The following is a 19353-nucleotide window of genomic DNA, read 5'->3' on the forward strand; positions in this document are numbered from 1 at the left end:
AAACTAAGAAAGCATCATCCTATATGAACCCAAAGTTTCACCCAACATCGATGGGCTATACTGTAGCTTTGATGCACAAATGGGTAAGGTGTGTTGCAAAACTGGACAGGCACTTGTGTTCATACAATCAAAATTACAGTCAATATGTCCATATACTCTACTTATTAATCAAACAAATAAGGAAAGATACAAAGGGGGTGATTTACTAACCTAAACACACGCACGCACTAGGTGCGTGTGATTTTCACACAGCAAAACGTATTTATCAACCAAAAAGTCTTTAAAAGCATATTTCCACTAATGCCATATATGGAAAAATCATGCACATGATGAATATATAATGCTGCTTCACAGTTTAGACAAAAATGGTTAGCTCATGCATTTACATTCCTGCATTCATCAACGCAAGCAACACAACGTAGAGCTAATTTACACAACATCACCTTGTAATTCATGCAGGGCTTTGCACAACACACCTGCTGGGTGTGTACACATTACAAAGGTGTTTAGATTCCACTCATAGATCATGCTGGGAGGGAACACACTACAGAGGTGTATACATGTTCATGGTGTGTTTATAAGGTTAGTAAATCAACCCCAAAGACTCAATAAGGCAGCAGTAAAAACCATACAAAACTTACTTTCATTGAGCCCCCAGGGCATGTAGGTGCTCATTTCATAAAGGCAATAGTTTTTTTTCATTAGTGTAATAGCTTAGTACTCACTAAAGCCATCGGTGCCACTCTAAGGTCTTGCCACTGTAAACACACCAGCCACAGGTGCTCCTTTTCTCTAGGATCCTTTTCCGCCGATAGAAGTCAGTGTATGAATGACACCACACACCACTGTTCCGGAAAGTTAAAATCAACGTTATTATCCAGCACGTTTGAGAACACTCCACAGTAGCACATTTTGAAGTCACATTTCACCCCATAAGGGGGGTAAAACATGTCAGAGGGGCTGCTGGTGTGGTCTGGTCTGATGTGCTGTAACAATAAAGTTGATTTTAGCTTTCTGGAACAGCGGTATGTGATATAATAGCTTAGATCAGCGGTTCTCAACCTGTGGGTCGCGACCCCGTTGGGGGTTGAATGACGATTTGCCAGGGGTCGCCTGGGAGTCTCCCACTATTCGATAGCAGCTCCCGGATCGATCTCAGCCCTCTCCTAGCTCAGCAGTGTGCAGCATTCTTTTTAAATGTGGCCAATATGAGATATTGCAGGGCTCAAAATTTCCACTCGCCTGTTGCATTTGTCGAGTAAAATTAAAGTGAGGGCGAGTGGAAATTTGGGTCTCCAAGTACCGGTCATGTCAGGCTCCCGATCACAGACCGCGTACCTGACTTGCGGGAGCAGCTCCATGGTCTGCATATGTGCCGGATGCAGACCGCAGAGCAGCTACTGTCAGCTCTGGCTTCCTTCGGCTGGAGCTCTGGCAGTTCTGAGCTCCGGCCGAAAGAAAGGATGTATGTGAGGAGGATCGATCCCTGGTTATCTGGGGGTGATTAACGAGGTCTGCTGCATCACCCCCAGATAACCAGGGATCGATCCTGCTCACAGCCTCCTCCCTGCAAAGATGTGAACAGGTGAGGGGGTGGGTTGTATTATTATTTTATGTGTGGGAGGGGTTAATAAGGGGGATGTATTATTTTATGTGTGGGGGGTTAATAAGGGGGAGCGTATTATTTTATGTGGGGGGGGAGGGGAATTTTATTATTATATTTGTGCGGGGGGGCGGGGGAGTAACGTTGAGAAGTGTATTATTCTGTTTTAAGCTACCCATACACCTTACAACCATCGCACAACTTTTGTTATTCAATGGTTGTAAGGTCATTACAATTTTGTACGATCTGCCCATCTTGGACAGGCAGATCGTACTTGCGATCATCGCAAGCCCTCCCCGCTGAGGGGAGGGCTTCCCAGGATTGCAGTGCTGAGCGGGCAGTGTGCGCTTGTGCACATTGGCCCGTGTGGCATTCATCTTCCGACCACGCCACCAACCTGCCCAAAATTGTACGATTTTCGGCAGGTTTTCCAGCGTGCTTACAGTAGAAACGGTTGCACGCTGCCCATACACCTGCCGATTATCGTACAATAATCGGCAGGTGTATGGACACCTTTAGTGTATGTGTATATTAGGCCCCATTCACACCTACACTATATTCCAGGTGTGGTTAGAGATTCATGTGTCAGGAATCCTGCAGCAGGAATCCCTAATCTAGCCGTTTACAAGCGGCAACTGTCATAAGATAAGAATTATCAAAAGATTATTTAAGAGGGAGTGTTTAGGAGCGAGTTAAGGCCGGGGCAGGGTAAGGGTTAGGTGGGGCAACTGGTGGCTAGTAACTCTTGAGGCCTGGCTAGTAGCTCGGGACTTGAAATTTTGAACCCTGAGATATTGTATATTATTATTTTGTACAAAAAAATCTTGGTGACTTCAAGAGCCCGACATACCTTTTGAATGGTCTCCTGAGTGCAACTATACTACATATACCAATATTGATCAAAGCACAATACCTGCTCTGTGGACTACTACGGATCGCATTCAAACTTAAATTAAGGATATAACAGAGAAAATGTTACCCTAAAAGGGTAAAAATTAAAAGGGCACTTTAAGGCACTTTAAGGCATCTAAAAATAGTTTAAAAACATAACCCTTGGTTTCTATATCCACATACTGTATATTGCACAAGCTATTTCCTTCAAGAGTCAGAGATCAAGTTCCTCTCCACCTCTCTGTCTACATAAGAATCATGTAAATCATGAATCATGAGATGTAAAAATGTAGTTGAAAAGCCTATGGCCATATAAAAAAATTGTTGCGTGACATTTCTGGAGATATTCTTCAATCACCTTGCTAAAGTCACAGTTTAAGTTTGCACACAATGGAACCCTGTAACCTAAATTGGGATGTGTTACATTGAAATGAGCCCAGAACCCCAGTAATGCATGGCTGCCCCGCCAACTACTACAATGCCATATTCTTGCTTTTCCTATATGTTGGACTGAGTTGTCTGAGATTTGAATGTGTAGCGGTAATGGCACTTGAAGCAATAGTGTGAAATTGAATCTTTGCAATATCCAGGGCATCATAAAGCTTTGTGCTTGCTCTTGGCCGCTTCACTCTTCATTTCCATCCGTTTTACAACTCTCTATAAAACTCGGCCATTTTTCCATCTGGATTTTACTTTTCTTTAAAGCAACGAGTTTAATGCCCCTTATATCAGGTAAATAAAATGTGACCGTGTCGTGCATAAGGCCTACCATGGCATAACACCTTATCGAGTATATTTTATCCTGCAATAAAAGTAATTTGCTGAGCACTGTTGTGAAAATGACCATTATTTATAAGGAAAACATATCCCATAATATACAGGACATTCGGATTCATCTCATTATGTTTTATGTTACCCTGTGGTCACATGATTTTTGTTGTTTTTTGATAAACTAATCTGCAGCGCATAGTTCATTATTTAAATCCACAGAATACAGATACAGAATACACTGCATTTTGTACAATGACTTTGTGATATTTGAACCAGCGTGGAGAAGCAGCGGAGGTTTAACTATTATAAAAGGTTAGATGCAAGAGAGCAACACATGCTTGCAGTTTTAGAGATTTTTGTATCATAACATTTCAAAATGTATAAAAGTAAAAGCCCTGCTAAAGAGAAGGAACACTTAATTACTTTAGTTTGCAAACAAACGCCTTTTCTGGGGGGTACTCTCTGATTTATTTAAACTTTTTACAGGGTCCTACCCACTACCAACCTCCCACACTTTCCTTTTCCATCCAGTGAGAGCACTTTATCTGTCATTTAAAATGCTTTTATTGGACAGCAGAAGACTGGTGTGTAGGGTTCAGACGAAAGATCAGGCAAGTAAAATAACTAATAAATAAATATAAAAAAAAAAAATATATATATATATATTTAATTGTTCATTAGCATTTATATAGTTTGAGGTGCATTTGTCCCAAATCATTCAGTGTGGCAACAGGGCAAGCAAAACAATTGCAGAGTATGCCAAAAATTGACAGACCACATCAAGAAATTTTTTGATCTGGTGATTGGGAAGGTCATTGAAGGTATTTGACTTTATCCTGGTGTTCATGAACCACTATAGGGTTTGTTTAGTATGGGGGCTGGAATAAAATTAGCAACGAAAGTTGGACCCTTAACTGGATACTTGATAAAATTCTACAAAAGTGCATCTGAAAACCTGACTGCAAAGGAATATAATGGACTTATGATTCATTGTTCACCCTATTTCTTACATGCAGACAAGTTTACATTTGGAGAAAGCCAAAAGATGCCTTTAACCATTTGTTATCATATGTTAAGGAACGCCTAGTGGTAAGAATCACCTGGCGAGTGAGTGTTTATAGCCAGCTACTGCTCTGCATAGTCATGTAAGTTACAGGATCAGATGTAGTCTTTGGTGCAAACACTATTCTCTCACCATATTCCAGCCTCCATACTAAACAAAACCAATAGTGGTTCATGAACACCAGGATAAAGTCAAATACCTTCCATGACCTTCCCAATCACGAGATCAAAAAATTAGGCAACATTTCACTGCACAGAGCATTCCAAAAATCAGTGTAGTTGTTGGTAAGTTGAAGACTGGTCTGACTCCTCATTAGGTCCTTGATATTAATATATTGTTAGGTGTTTCCATCACTTCATCCACCCTTTGTATATTTACTGTGGGTTCTGCTGTAAAAACTGTGCAAGTAAAAGTAAAGTAAATTGAACAGCACTATCTGCCTTTCCCTCCTAATAATATTTATGAAGGTTTTAAGTTTCCATCAGACAAGAGTTTTACAGCCCCATTTGAGTGATTTGCAGCTCTGCACAGACAGCAGCAACAAGGGAAAAGGCAGATTACAATTAGCTTGAAAATGTTGCCATTTTTAAGCCCTGCGTGGCGCTACACTGAGACTGCTGAGCATAATAATGTAACAGTGGGTCTGTATTTTAACATATGCAGCATACAGAAATAAAACAGACACTGAGAACAGCGTTCAAGACACAAAGGAAGAAATTTAGGACCAGGCAGGATATCAAAATTAAAAACAGAGACATTGTGAGCAAGCAAAAGGAAACACTGAGACTGTCCCCAGAAATTAGGAACACTTAGCAATTGTGTTTCCCCATGATGAAAGAAAAGAATCTCATCTTAAAAATTATTGGTTGGAAAATTACTTGATTGGCGCTTTGGAAAGCTATGCATAATTATTTAGCAGTTAAAATTCAACAACAATGCAGAAACAAGCCAAGGAGCCTGACCATTAAGTATTGACAAATTCCACCATCCCTTTACTTATTATAGAGCGTGGTGATGTTTTATGTGTGTCAGACACTAGTTCCTAATTGCACCGTGGTGATTATAGGCTCTGCGTGTGAAATGGTGATATAATGAGGCCTGTGCTGTTTTATGACGATAATAGCAGGAGTGATAATCAATATATGAATTTAGAAGGCATGGCAGATATTATATTGAGCACATGTTGTGAATATGAGAGTAGATCACATGCTACAGGAGTTAAATGCACTATTTACATAAAGAGAGGTACAGTTTATTCTTGTTGTAACTATGGGCTTTATGTATTGACAAAGGGATTCTTTTATCAAAGTCAGTTGCATGGCTGTGACAGGCTGAATACACATTACTAATACTAACACCGTTTTTGTTTTTTAATTTGGTTTTTTTTTAGGTTAATTTGCTCTTTTTATGTTTTTAAATTTGATCCACTAAACAATTAAGATTACCATAATTTACAAAAAAAGTATTTGATTGCTTTTGTATGAAAAAAAAAACCCCAGCAGAAATGTTTCCCCAAATTTTACATTTTAAGGTAATTGAAAAAAAATTAGTCAAAGCCCATGTATGCCTCATCAGCTATCAGACAATTGGGTGGCATGAAGCATGGCAGGGCAGAATGTAAGCGCAAGACTCCTGGAAGTATGTCCACCTGGTTCTTTGTTCTCCAGACACCCCAGCGTTGATTTACAAATAGGCAAATAGGCTGTTCTCTCTGTAAGGGAATTTACACTTTGCAGGGCACTTAGTTTAGTGAATGTGATGAATCATGTGTAAACAAAAAAACTGTTTATTAATTTTACTTGCACATGATTTGGTATTCTTTTCAAAGTGAAAGTTTATTGCATTCCCCTGGAATGTGCAAATGCCCTTGCAAAGTAAAGAACCTATTTGCCTTTAGTAAATCCACCCCATAGAGGAGATGTTGTACATGCTGTACCTCTTGCACAGCTTTACCTTATGTACAATTAAAAGGACAAGATGGAACCTTCTGCAGGCTGCTTTTCTGGACCGGTCTTAGTTCAATATGCTTAATGAAATGACAAGAACACTTTAAATATGTATTTGTGTAATCTGCAGAACTGAACCTATAAAATCATGAGAATACATTACACACACCTGTCCATTTTTGAAATTGATACCTAAACACTAAATACTTTCAAATTGCTCATCTTTTAGACCTAAGCTATAAATTGTGTACATAACTAAAAAAAATGTATTCATTAACAACAGCTCCATCAGCACTCAACAGCCTTGGGGCTTTCTTCATTGAAAAGGGAAAGATCCCTCTGTCCATACGGTACTGAAAAAGTCAGTAGAATAGCCAAGAAAAGCCACAGCAAGTTTTGCTGGCACATATTGTAGGAATGGGTTTCCATTGCCAGGAACTGCATCCAAGACTTATATCACCAAGTGTAAGGCAAAGCGTGGGATGCCATGGTGTAAAGCACGGTGCCACTGGACTCTAGAGAAGTGGAGACGTGTTCTCTGGAGTGACGAATCACGCTTCTCTGTCTGGCAATCCAATGGACATGTCTGGATTTTGTGGTTGCCCTTAGAACGATACTTGCCTGACTGCATTGTGCCAAGTGTAAAGTTTGGTGGAGGGGGGATTGTGGTGTGGGGTTGTTTTTCAGGGATTGGGCTTGGCCCCTTAGTTCCAGTGAAGGGAACTCTTAAGGCATGAGTATACCAAGACATTTTGGACACTTTCATGCTCCCAACTTTGACCTATGTCTTGTGCTGCTTTTTCCTACCACAATAAACTCTAAAGCCCAGTTTCACCCAGTGGAATTTTAAAAAATCATGCACCACAGGGCCGTTCAACTATGGTCAGGTAGAAGGGCCAAGAAGGGGCCTTTGGTTAAGCCCCCCTCTATAAAAAGAGACAAAGCAGGCATAGTGTCAGTAATTTAAAAGCATTTGTAGGGAAAGCTGACAAACAGCATAGTGAGAAATAGAGAATAGAATAGAGAATAGAGATATGGGCGTCAACCTATTAACCTTTTTTGTCTTTCATTTTATTTGATAGATAAATTGAGGTCACTGGTCAATTTTAGCTGTTGTCTTGTCCATAGCAAACATTTTTCTGCAATGCTTCTCTTGGTGGGTTGTATGGTTTTTTTTAAATTTTATTTAGGGTGCTCAACACAGAACATGCACGTGTCACTGACCATCTGTTCTTGGAGCTGCTTTTTGTTCACAGTAAGCAGGAACAGTGTACCTAAACCACCTCACAATATATCACTCTCATTCACCGCACTTGGTTGTTAATATAGATAAAATAAAATGTAGGTATTCACCAGTTAGGCCTATTATCTCTAATCAAAACTGTCTTCCTGCTGGCCAGTTTTACACTGTTATATCCTCTGCAGTATCTTAATTGTCTTGTAGTAAAACCCCAGCCTGTGCTCTTTGTCTCTAGTAAATTTTGGCCTAGCCTGGCTACATATATTGTCCTGCTGCTGGCCAGTTTTACATTGCTGTATCAGGTGTGGTCTCCTTATAATAGCTGCATATAAATTGTCAAGGGGCAGGAAAGCTTTGCATTGGTGAAAACAGCTACAGTCACAGCGAACTTCTGCAAAAAGCCTATCTGCCATTCAAAGCGGGCCTGTTAGTATGTTTGAGTATAAAACATGTGTCGCTACTAAAGCCTTTTTTTCAAAACTAAAATAATCAGATTGGGGTACTGCTGTAAGCCTAGCTAAGGGCAAATTTAGAAAAAAAACACTTTCCAAAGCCAAATATACTGTACGCTGCCAGTGTACTTACTATGAAGAACACTGAAGTGCAGAGGTTTTATTTTACCATGGCCATGGGCCCCTTCTGGATTTTGGGTCCCCCAGATTTACAATCCATCACTGAGTCATACACAGTATAAACAAGGCAAGCCAAGGCTTAGAATAGAGAGACCAAAACAGACTGTATGACCACTCTGTATCATACATCAGGAACTAGCAACTAGAGTAGAGGAACCTGTCACTCTACCCCACTAGCAGTTTGGTTCTAGGTATAGGGACCCAGAGTAAGTGACCTATAATTACACAATTAATGCTCCATCAACAAAAGCTGGCAGCCAGAAGTATGCTGTGTTGGTGAAATGTATGCTGCCACTTGCAGCCTTGCTGTCCTAGGTCAAGGCTAGTTAGTGTTGAAGTGTTTATCACGGAAGGAGGAAAATCACTGTTTACCAATATTATTTTGGATAAGATGGACACGTTTACATCTGTTTAATCGGTGCTGGAGTGTTCTCTATCGCGGAAAAAGGAATGTCATGTTTTATCACTTTGATAAGATGGACATTCATTTACCTGCTTATTATGCAGTACTAACATTATTTGGCAGAGAATTGATGCTAGATATTATTTCTATTTTCGTCTTGCATATTTTCACATTGTTTGTATATTGAGGATCGTATTAAGACAACATCACTTTAGTCACATTATATTTATTGAACAGCGCAGTGCACTTTATATTTATATTCATAAGTGTTTGGATACACTAGGCACAGCAGCTCATGTTTTAATTTGATTTCTATCACAAACCACAGCGCAAATCTTTATATTAATAAGACATGGGAATGTTGCAAATCTTTTACAACTCTAAAACATGGGAGCCGGTGTTGATGAATGGTCACAAAGCTCCGATATTATGTTACTGGGGAACTTGGTCACAAGCATTTCCATTGTTTTTTGCTGATAACATATTATGTAACCTGCAAAATAGGTGTTATGCTTAGACCAGCCATTCACACCAACAATTAGCACCTTCTAGATTGAGAAATACAAACGTGTCTGCAGATTGGGTTCATATTCACCTGCAAGACATGTAACACTTTTCATCCGGGAGAAACATGTAAATGTACACTAGGAACAAACCTAAGCGCGCATGTCCTCCATGCTTATGTCATTTCAGCTAATTATCGCTTCACATTATTTGCATAAGAAAACTTGTGAAATGAATATCTCGGAGGGAATACTTAGCTGGTGTTGTTACATATGATCTGGTGTTTAGTGATAACACCTCCCCAGCCCCCAAAAGTGACATGCCACAATTATTTTCTGCTTATTTATGTATCTGATAAATTGACAGCTGGTTTTCTGCAATTATGGATTATATAACAAATAGCATTTTGGTGGACCAATGCTGCCATCACGTGGCAAAGATCAGTATTGCGTATCATCACAATGGAGATACTGTATATTGACATTTTGAAGTAAGTATATTACTATCAGTTATTTTTTCCAAAGGCCTTGCTACCAAATATAATTTGAGGTTACCAATAATTTTGTCCAGTCCACTTTTGAAGTTTTGCCTGGAATGTGTCAGATTTGGCTTTTTTTTCTCCCCTTTTTTGCCATACCAATACAAACACAAGAAATAAACACGGGAATGCCTACACATTTGTAATTGTAATTTTCTGCGCAAAGTGGTGCATTATCTGACAGAAATGCAGTGCTGCCAATATTTTTGGCCATGACTGTATATATATATTTTTTTAATGGAAAGCTGTGAACAAGATATATATTTATAGAGATTTTGGATGCATTTATTAATATGACAAATCAAAGGATAATGGTTCATTTAATTTTAGTATAGTGTTTATGCACAGCTAACCATCTCCTGCGTTCAACATTGCATCTAGAACTACTGCTTTATAGCGCCCATAGATCCGAAATATAGACATAATTATCTTGCTTGCATACAGCTGTTTCTGGCTTGTTGGTTGTTATCAGTGTAAGATATGAAAATATTAAAAGAGCAACAACTTAGAGGATTAGCTGTTTTAGATCCAGAGAAATGGTGGTGTTAGATTTTGGGGTGCCTCTGATACTTCTCAGAGCAGAAGTTACAAATGTCAAGTGTGGTGTTGCAGAGAGCTAACTTGGTACTCGGAATTAGTTTAGGAGTCAGTTCTGAAGGAATGCCCTTCTTGCTTTGAGGCATAGCTCTTGCAAGGTGCTAGCTGGGACTGCCAGGTGTAAATATTAAAAAAAAGTCCAATGCAGATTCAAAGGCAACCAAAAGAGCAAAACTGACAATACTTCACCTACATTGGCAGCCTGGATGGCTGAATTAGATTGAATCAGTCAGTATGAACACTTCATGTACTAGTTAAGAGGAGTTGGGAATTAATATAATTGACTACGGTCTCACTGGTCGACCTTCCGTACACCCCCTATGGATAAGTCTGATTAATATCCATATTATCTGTACTTTTTTCTAGTGCACCCTGCCTGAGCAATGAAGAATGGAATTGGCAACACTGTCTCACATCCCTCATGTTTAGAAGTTCTCCTTACATGTTACAAATTTTACAATTTCACTTTACTATACGTGCTATGGTCCTCTTTATATATTTAATCAGATGTGCCATTTTTTTTTCTTTCTCTCTTGCAATGTAATGATTGCAATTATATGTTCATAACTTCCTTGTTAAGCTCCATTGGTGTTGACTATTTGTGTCCCCTTCCATCTTGATCGGTTTACTGTTTGTTCTTTTGTATTTTTACTTATTTATTAAAAAATAATACAACTGATTTGACTTTAAAAAAATAGCAAAACTGCTCTTAAAAGTAACCCAAAAAGTACTAATATTTGAAAATACTTAAAACTAGGGATGCACCGATACCAGTTCAGATACCAGTGCCGATACTTAGCATTTTTATGAGAACTACCAGGGTTGCAGCAGTCGCAGCTTGGACCTGGCTCTGGTGCTCCACCACTCATTAGTTGAGAATGTTTTAGAAAAACCGTCAAATGCCAATCAACAAAAATGTATCAGTACTTGTATCTGTAGTACTTGGGCAAGTATCAGTACTTGTACTTGGAAAAATTGTACCAGTGCATCCCTTTGTTTATAAAAAACAAAATCATACATTAAAACAGAGATGTTTAAATCACAGGAGCTTTGTGTGCTCCTTACAAATGACAGCTGCCTCCCAACTTTTGAATTTTTCTCTAGTTAAGTCTTGGAGCTCGAAAAGTATCTGTACTTGTACTGAGTACGGTACTTGGTATCGGTGCATCCCTACTTAAAACAGTGCTAGTACTGACTGCATTGATAAAGCAACAATAATAAAGTAGTCAGTGGGCATACACAGTCAGTGATGTAAACAGGTTAATCTGCGCTTCTGGAGAGAGGTAGTGATTTGTGAACGGAATAAAATTAATTAAAGCTAAATAGATAAAAAATTATATATATATATATATATATATTAGCGCTTCGTTTTCATCGATCACAGTCAGTGATGGATGTGCCTTGATCCAGCTGGGTCTGTACAATGCCACAACATAAAATGGTCTGCACTCACTTCTTCAGTGGAAATATATATTTTTTCATTTTAAAATCCATAACAGTGGCATTACATAACAGCAAGTCTACAGCAGACATGATCGTGCAAGACATCTTTCCTTTTTCAAGATTGTCATTTTAAAGACCCTCAAAATCTCTGGAGAGATCCCCCAAAAATCTCCGAATCACCTGCTTTCCCGAGATCAGAGCATTCCACATTCATGTAACTTTGCTGTTTAGCCAGTTGCTTTAAGGAGGCTTGATAGCAAGAGTGTGCCTTATTCTTGGTATAGAGGAAGATGGGAATATAGTAGGATCGAAATATATCTATACTGTACCCAAAAACAAATGTTGAATGAATATATTGCAGCTTACCAGTCCTTAGATGCGGTGGCTGCATTAGTTGTTTTTTTCCAGATTCAGTACATTTTCTGAGAATACAGGACCTGTTGATTCTGATACAAATCCGGTATCCTTGTGACTTACTGTGTACTGAACTAAAATCTCAGACAAGGTTAACCAATGTTAGCCTTCCCAGCTATTTATTTTCCGCTGGCTTACCAGATAAGCCAGCGGAAAATAAAGGAACAAAAAACCTTAAAAGCAACCACTACATCTAAGGACTGGTAAGCTGTAATATATACTGTGCACTGTAAAAGAGAAGAAAAATAAAGAAAGTGGAAGGGCCAAGCTTGTAGGAAAATATTGCACCTCATTATGTGGTCTTTCTTTAAAAAAATATCCTGTGTTCTGATCATTTCCTGTATCAATTACAAACCTTCCCATTGACGCTGACATACATTCTTCAACATTAACATCTTGCCATTATTGTATAGTCATTCTGTACTGAAATGGCTAAAATGCAGTGTCATTGATTTTAGGTGTCCAACTCCTGGGTGTGATGGCTCTGGGCATATAACAGGAAACTATGCTTCACATAGAAGGTAGGTAGACATTGGCTTTCGTTACTCCAAGAAATCAAAAAAGGTCTAGTTTAATTAAAGCATTTTTGCATTGTTGAGAAGATACGTTCAAGATAAAAGAAATATGCAAACATTTATGTGGTGTGTACACATGACAGCATCCCCTTGAAACTAAAGGAATATGTATATTGGCATTCCCTTATAGAACCAAAGATAATGGAGTTTATTGAGCATTTAATGGTTTCTGGGTACGACGATCAGTCCATTTTCCCCTGTGGTGAACTGTGTGCTCAAATAACCCTCCAAACTGTAGCATGGATATAATCTGATATGTTAAACCTTATGAAAAGTCTGTACATACATATTGTTCTCAGCTTGTTAGAATTTACCATTGTCAGATTATAGGTGCAGCTTCCATGATTGGAGAAATAAGCTTAGAATTGTATTTCTGTCTCTATGGTCTAATCTCCAGATACAGCCTGCAGTATTTTATTGATGTGTGACATGGAGCAGATCTGTGTGGAGGGGTTGTTGAATTATGGGCTAAAATGGTTTTTCAATATCTTTTCTATGAGAATACTACATATAAAAATGTCTAGATGATTAGATAGTGTAACAGCGACCTCTTGATAGTGATCAGTAAACAGTGATCTCTGTAGAAAACCTTAATTTTCACTCTGCACTCCAATAACCAGCCACCTCCCGGAAGAAAAGTAGATACAATAAAAACATAAAGGGACCAATTTATAAAAACTAAAGCTGAAGTAGACGGGGAGCTGCTCCCTAAAGGAACCAGTTAGGTTTTGTCTTCAAAACAGAACTCTAGGCAGATACAAAAGTAAGACATTACTCTTTAAGGACCAGATGTCATTCTGGATGTCCAGGACAAGTTTAGCTGTGTCAAGATGCTTTGGTTAAGTTAACAATAACTATGACTAATTTATATATTTTATTAAGTTATGAATATATTTATTACTGTAATTGTATCTGACAATTACACCATTAAATACATACACACTGCCAACTTCAGGATGCATTGGATTAGGTTGTTGAAGTTGCTTCAACCTGCATGTGCTCTCTTTTTCTGACATAGTGATCACATGATCAGGAACCTCTCTGATTGGTACCAAATTGTTAGTGGGAGAGCTAGAAGCAGGGCAATGGGACAGCTAGCTCTCAAAGGGAGGACATTTAATATAGTGGGCTTCAGCTAGGTAATATTTTTTTTCAATGCAAGGAGTGTACATACCCTAATTTGATTTGGTATTAGCGTCTCACAATACTTGTACAACAGCACTCAAAGTTAGAGAGAGAGGGGCAGGTGAGCTCTATGCAAATGTACTGTACTACCAAGAAACATGTTGATAGGAGAGCAGGGTGAAGATATGGATCATGTCATTATCCTGTGGATACTTCTTAGCTGTCCAATCATTAGGCTGGAGGTAGAGATAGGACACCACTGTATACCTTCTACAGTATATAATGGTAAAAGTGAAAGTGGTGTCATCCACCTGGCTGTGCTTTGTGACTGGGTGTGTAAATCTCAGAACCGGGCAGAACAGAAATACATATTCTTTAGCAGGTAAAACAGCTCTCATATACACTATATTACCAAAAGTATTGGGACGCCTGCCTTTACACACACATGAACTTTAATGGCATCCCAGTCTTAGTCCGTAGGGTTCAATATTGAGTTGGCCCACCTTTTGCGGCTGTAACAGCTTCAAATCTTCTGGGAAGGCTGTCCCCAAGGTTAAGGAGTGTGTCTATGGGAATGTTTGACCATTCTTCCAGAAGCGCATTTGTGAGGTCAGGTACTGATGTTGGACGAGAAGGCCGGGCTCGCAGTTTCCACTCTAATTCATTCCAAAGGTGTTCTATCGCGTTGAGGTCAGGACTCTGTGCAGGCCAGTCAAGTTCCTCCACCCCAAACTCGCTCATCCATGTCTTTATGAACCTTGCTTTGTGCATTGATACACACTCATGTTGGAACAGGAAGAGGCCATCCCAAAACTGTTCCCACAAAGTTGGGAGCATGAAATTGTCCAAAATGTCTTGGTATGCTGATGCCTTAAGAGTTCCCTTCACTGGAACTAAGGGGCCAAGCCCAACCCCTGAAAAACAACCCCAGACTATAATCCCCCCTCACCAAACTTTACACTTGGCACAATGCAGTTCTCCTGGCAACCGCCAAACCCAGACATGTCCATTGGATTGCCAGACAGAGAAGCGTGATTTGTCACTCCAGAGAACACGTCCCCACTTCTCTAGAGTCCAGTGGCACCGTGCTTTACACCACTGCATCTGACGCTTTGCATTCCACTTGGTGATGTAAAGCCTGGATGCAGCTGCTCGGCCATGGAAATCCATTCCATGAAGCTCTCTACGCACTGTTGTTGTGCCAATCTGAAGGCCACACGAAGTTTGGAGGTGTGTAGCTATTGACTCTGCAGACAGTTGGCGACTTCTGCACACTGTGCACTTCAGCATGCGCTGACCCCGCTCTGTCATTTTACGTGGCCTACCACTTTTTGGCTGAGTTGCTGTTGTTCCCAGTTGCTTCCACTTTGTTCTAATACCACTAACAGTTGACTGTGGAATATTTAGTAGCAAGGAAATTTCACGGAACACCTGAATCCAATTATTTGGAGGGGTGTCCCAAAACATTTGGTAATATAGTGTATGTACTTAATCTGTTTTACTTAGCTGTGTGCCTGTAGTTCAGTTTTTATGTAAGAATAAAATAACAGTAACAGCACTTTTGTACTATTTCTTTCTTCCTATAGTTTCATAAATCACCCCCAAATTGTTTCAGGCATTGGACTAACTTTATGAAAAATGCAGCAGTACAGTGATGGTGTCTATAGAAACCAGTATTAGTTTGCCTATCATTCCCAAATAAAACAAGGATTCTGATTGGTCCACTCTGCCTTGTTGCAGTTTTTGATATGTTGGTCTCATTACAGAGATCCAATTGGTATGAAGGTGACCTGTAAATTGCATAGCTCCTGGAACACTGGCCATTCAAGTAGAGTGCACTTCTTCTTTGTGCCTTCTAAGACAAGATTTCCATCATTTAAACTTATAGCCATGCAAGCCTTGATGTTCAGATCAACACCCCTCTGTTAAGATCCGCTCCAGAAGATTTTTTGTCTTACAAGTACTTACTTGTTTGGGAATATTGTGACAATGTGCAAATAATTGTTTATGAGATGGTTGTATTTTATTGATAAAATAAACAATTTGTGGCCAGTGACAATATAGGCAAAAATCACCTCTTTCCAATTGCCACCTATAGGCACAAGCCTGCTATGCCTACCAGTAAATCTATCCCTGGTGCCTTCATGCCCCAGGAAATGCCAGGTCCAGTAAAAACATGTCCAACTTGAGCAAGATTTCAGTACATATTGCCTCTGTGGTAGTAAAGGTAAAAAGGGAAATGTGGTTGGTAATAGACATGTACATTTTGATTCATTCCAAATAGATATACACATTTTTGGGAAATTCGAATATTCAAATGCATGCAAATTTTCAAATTTGAACAAGTCTGAATGTTAATGTATCAGAATGTTCCTTTAACAAAAATTTGGATCTATACAAATTCAGTTCAAAATTCAACTAAATCAGACACATGACTGTTATCTGGTCAATCATATGGAGTTTTTTCGGCTGTTGAGGGTTGCATTACAATCACGGTCATGTGATTCATTCTAAAACGAAAACTCGTACGGCTACAAAATCTAAATAACGAACTGAATCAAATTTCGCATCAGAAATCTGAAAAACAAAAAAATAAAAATCCAAATTGATCCAAAATGAAATGAAACAATTTTTTTTGCGGGGTTACATGTCTAGTTGGTGATATTTGCATTGAGCAGGAAAGAGGAAGAGGAAGGTCACATGTACTGGCCACTTCACAGTTTACTTTCATACTGACTGGTCCCCTGAAACAAAAAGAACATTTGAACATAATCACAGAATATTGATTCAGAAATTAGTCTTTATGCTGCAAATAATAGTAAATGCTTTAAAATAAGAATCAGACTGCTCACGGATACAATATATCTCATTGAACCAAAAATAACTTGGAGTTTTATGGGTGTGAAAATCAATAAGATCAGAATTATTTTACACAATAATTGATGGAAACAATGTAATCAGCAATTTAGATATTAGATCCTGGTTCTTACACAAAGAAGGAATCAGATATAATTAAATTAAATTCTATTTACAGAAACACCAATATCTGTCCAGCAATTAATACATATTTCCCGCCAAAGAAAAAGGCAATCGGAAAACACAAATGAAAACAAGTCAATTAATGAAGTAAAACAATTAAATGAGTAACAACAAACTAATAGGAAAATCCATCTCGATCCTGCAAACACATATCTGTTTTTTTTTTATAACTTGCTGAAAAAAAGGCAGTAATGTAGCGAACACACAGCAGATAAAATTGTGGCCATGTGGCTAAAAGACCACAGACAGGTGTTGGGTGGGCATATCTGCACTTACAGTAGTTCAGAATGTACAGACAATATCCTGTTGCCTGACAACAAGCATTTTTTTCAGACTGGAGAGAGCTGAGTGGAGAATTCAGAAATACAGGTAAAAGTACACAAATAAGGTAAAAAATTATATAGAGGAAATAATATTTTTTAATGCTGCTGCATTTATTCTTAAAAAATATTAATTGAAAGGTGGAATTTCCCTTTAATGACTCTTTAGTGAATATTTGTACCTACCCCAGCCTTTCAGGTTGCCCAAGAGCAAAGAAAAGTGGAATTAAGATAGCACAAAGCAAAGAAGACAAAGAAGACCAAGAGCCAATCAGGTCAGTCAAGGTCATGCTTTAAAAAAGAGTGTACAGTGATCATTGGAAGATGTTACATTGGAAATGTAAAGGATATCTGTGAAACCTTGGATCTGAACCATATGGACAGTTTAGACAGGCAGGCCTACAGCATAAGAGTCCTTCTATGGGGTCTATTCACAAAGCAGCCTAAGGATCTAGCCGTAGCTTCGGCCGATCCTCCGGCTAGCTTCGGCCCCAGGACCCCATCGGTTCAGTAGAACCGAAGGGCTACTGTACAGGGCTATCCACTATAGCCCATACAGCTCCCGAACTTGGCCGAGCGGCTCAGTCGAGCCGAAGGCATATGCCTCGGCTCGGCTGAGTTGCGCTGAAAGCCGAAGCTGGCCGAGCGGCCGGCCATTGGCCGGCCGATAGCCTGCTTCTGACAGCTGGGCGGAACCAGGAACACTGATCTCCAGACAGCAAACTCTCCCGGGCGCTCCAGGAGTCTCCCGCTCCCTGCCACCAAGGAGAGAAACACTGCTTTTTCTTTTTCTCTCCTTGTCAGAATAGGAAAAAAATATTTTGGGCCATAGGAATGCATTGCAAGATTCCTATTGTCTATTGCAATTTGCAATAGCCAATAGCAAACTAGCATTGCACCCACCCTCTGCTGCAGTTCTCCATCAGGTCCCCACTACTGATTGACAGCAGAGGGCGGGTACAATAGCAAATAAGATACATTTTTGTTAATAGTTAGGATACCTAAATACATTTTTAAGATTTAACTCCTGAGTTTAGTGTCACTTTACCCTTTCTCCCTCTTATTTGGTTTACCATTATATAAGGTTTCAGATCTATGCATGCCATTGCAGTGTCTGTTATAATCCACGCATTATGGACACAAGAATGTTTCCAATTATAAATCTGCTATCAAAGATAAATATCAATTAGGATTAAACAAAAAATAAACCTTGTTTTTGCACTGCATATATTTGATATAGTAGATTGAACACAGCTAAGTAAACTAAGTAAACATTCACGGAAAAACTACAATGTTCACACCTTTAATAAATCAATCCCACAAATTCTGTGAATACAGCTTTCCTAAAAGAAAGCGAAGGCTCTGAACCCTAGCTATAGTTCTACTGACTGAGACAATCTTCCATATACAACATAAAGAGCTTTCTACATTTAATTGTTCTAAGCAGTACTGTACTTATGTCACCTAAAACCTAATAGCACATCTAATAGCTGCTTTTATTTTATATTTCTCACCTCCACTTCACTCTTAAAATAAAAGGTAACTTTATCTATGATTTCAGATCAATTAGGGACATTTCTTGCAGCATTAAATTGCTTTTTAGCCCCTAGAAAACAGAAGTCAAGCTGAGATCCCAGCTGTCTTTAATAATTGCCAATATTGTCAGCTAACATTTCTCAGCCTTTTATGTCTTCTAAATCTTACATCACCTAAACACCCTGCAGATAATATTTTACTACAGCAAAACCTTTTCAAACATTCAAAATTACCTACTGTATAGTGGGTACCGATTTTTAATTTTGGTGGTAATCTTTTTCTTAAAGTAGAACTCTAGGCAAATAAAAGATACAAATAAATGCAGTTCAGTAATCATTAATACAAATAAAGTAATTCCAGTTTTACTAGGATAAGTGAACTTTCTACTACTTTAGTAGATCAATGCCTTGGAGGTAGTTTGATCTTTGGTATTGCTACATGAAGGATCTCAGGGAAAACTACACTTTCAGATTTAAAGATTTTCAATGAGTAAATATGTTCAGTAATTTTGTTCATCTGAAAGTCATTTTGATGTGATTTTGACAATATTGTTTGTAAATATTATTTCAAATGTTCCATATATTCATAAGGGTATTTTTCTTACAGATGGGTCTATTCACGAAGCAGCCGAAGGATCTAGCCGTAGCTTCGGCTGATCCTTCGGCTAGCTTCGGCCCCAGGACCCCTTTTGGCTCAGTAGAAACGAAGGGCTG

The 19353-nt window shown here is 38.9% G+C and overlaps 1 protein-coding gene across 1 annotated transcript in view; it reads left to right on the plus strand.

The window, feature by feature from the left end:
• Positions 1-19353, plus strand: part of MYT1L (myelin transcription factor 1 like) — a 184281-nt gene that overhangs the window by 137618 nt on the left and 27310 nt on the right. The window contains exons 16-17 of the mRNA XM_018559231.1: positions 12504-12566; positions 17296-17379. Of these exons, the coding sequence (XP_018414733.1) occupies positions 12504-12566; positions 17296-17379 (147 nt within the window). The remainder of the gene's footprint in view (positions 1-12503; positions 12567-17295; positions 17380-19353) is intronic.

Source organism: Nanorana parkeri, unplaced genomic scaffold (genome assembly GCF_000935625.1).
Source record: "Nanorana parkeri isolate BGI_ZX_2015 unplaced genomic scaffold, ASM93562v1 scaffold383, whole genome shotgun sequence".
NCBI classification, from domain to species: domain Eukaryota; kingdom Metazoa; phylum Chordata; class Amphibia; order Anura; family Dicroglossidae; genus Nanorana; species Nanorana parkeri.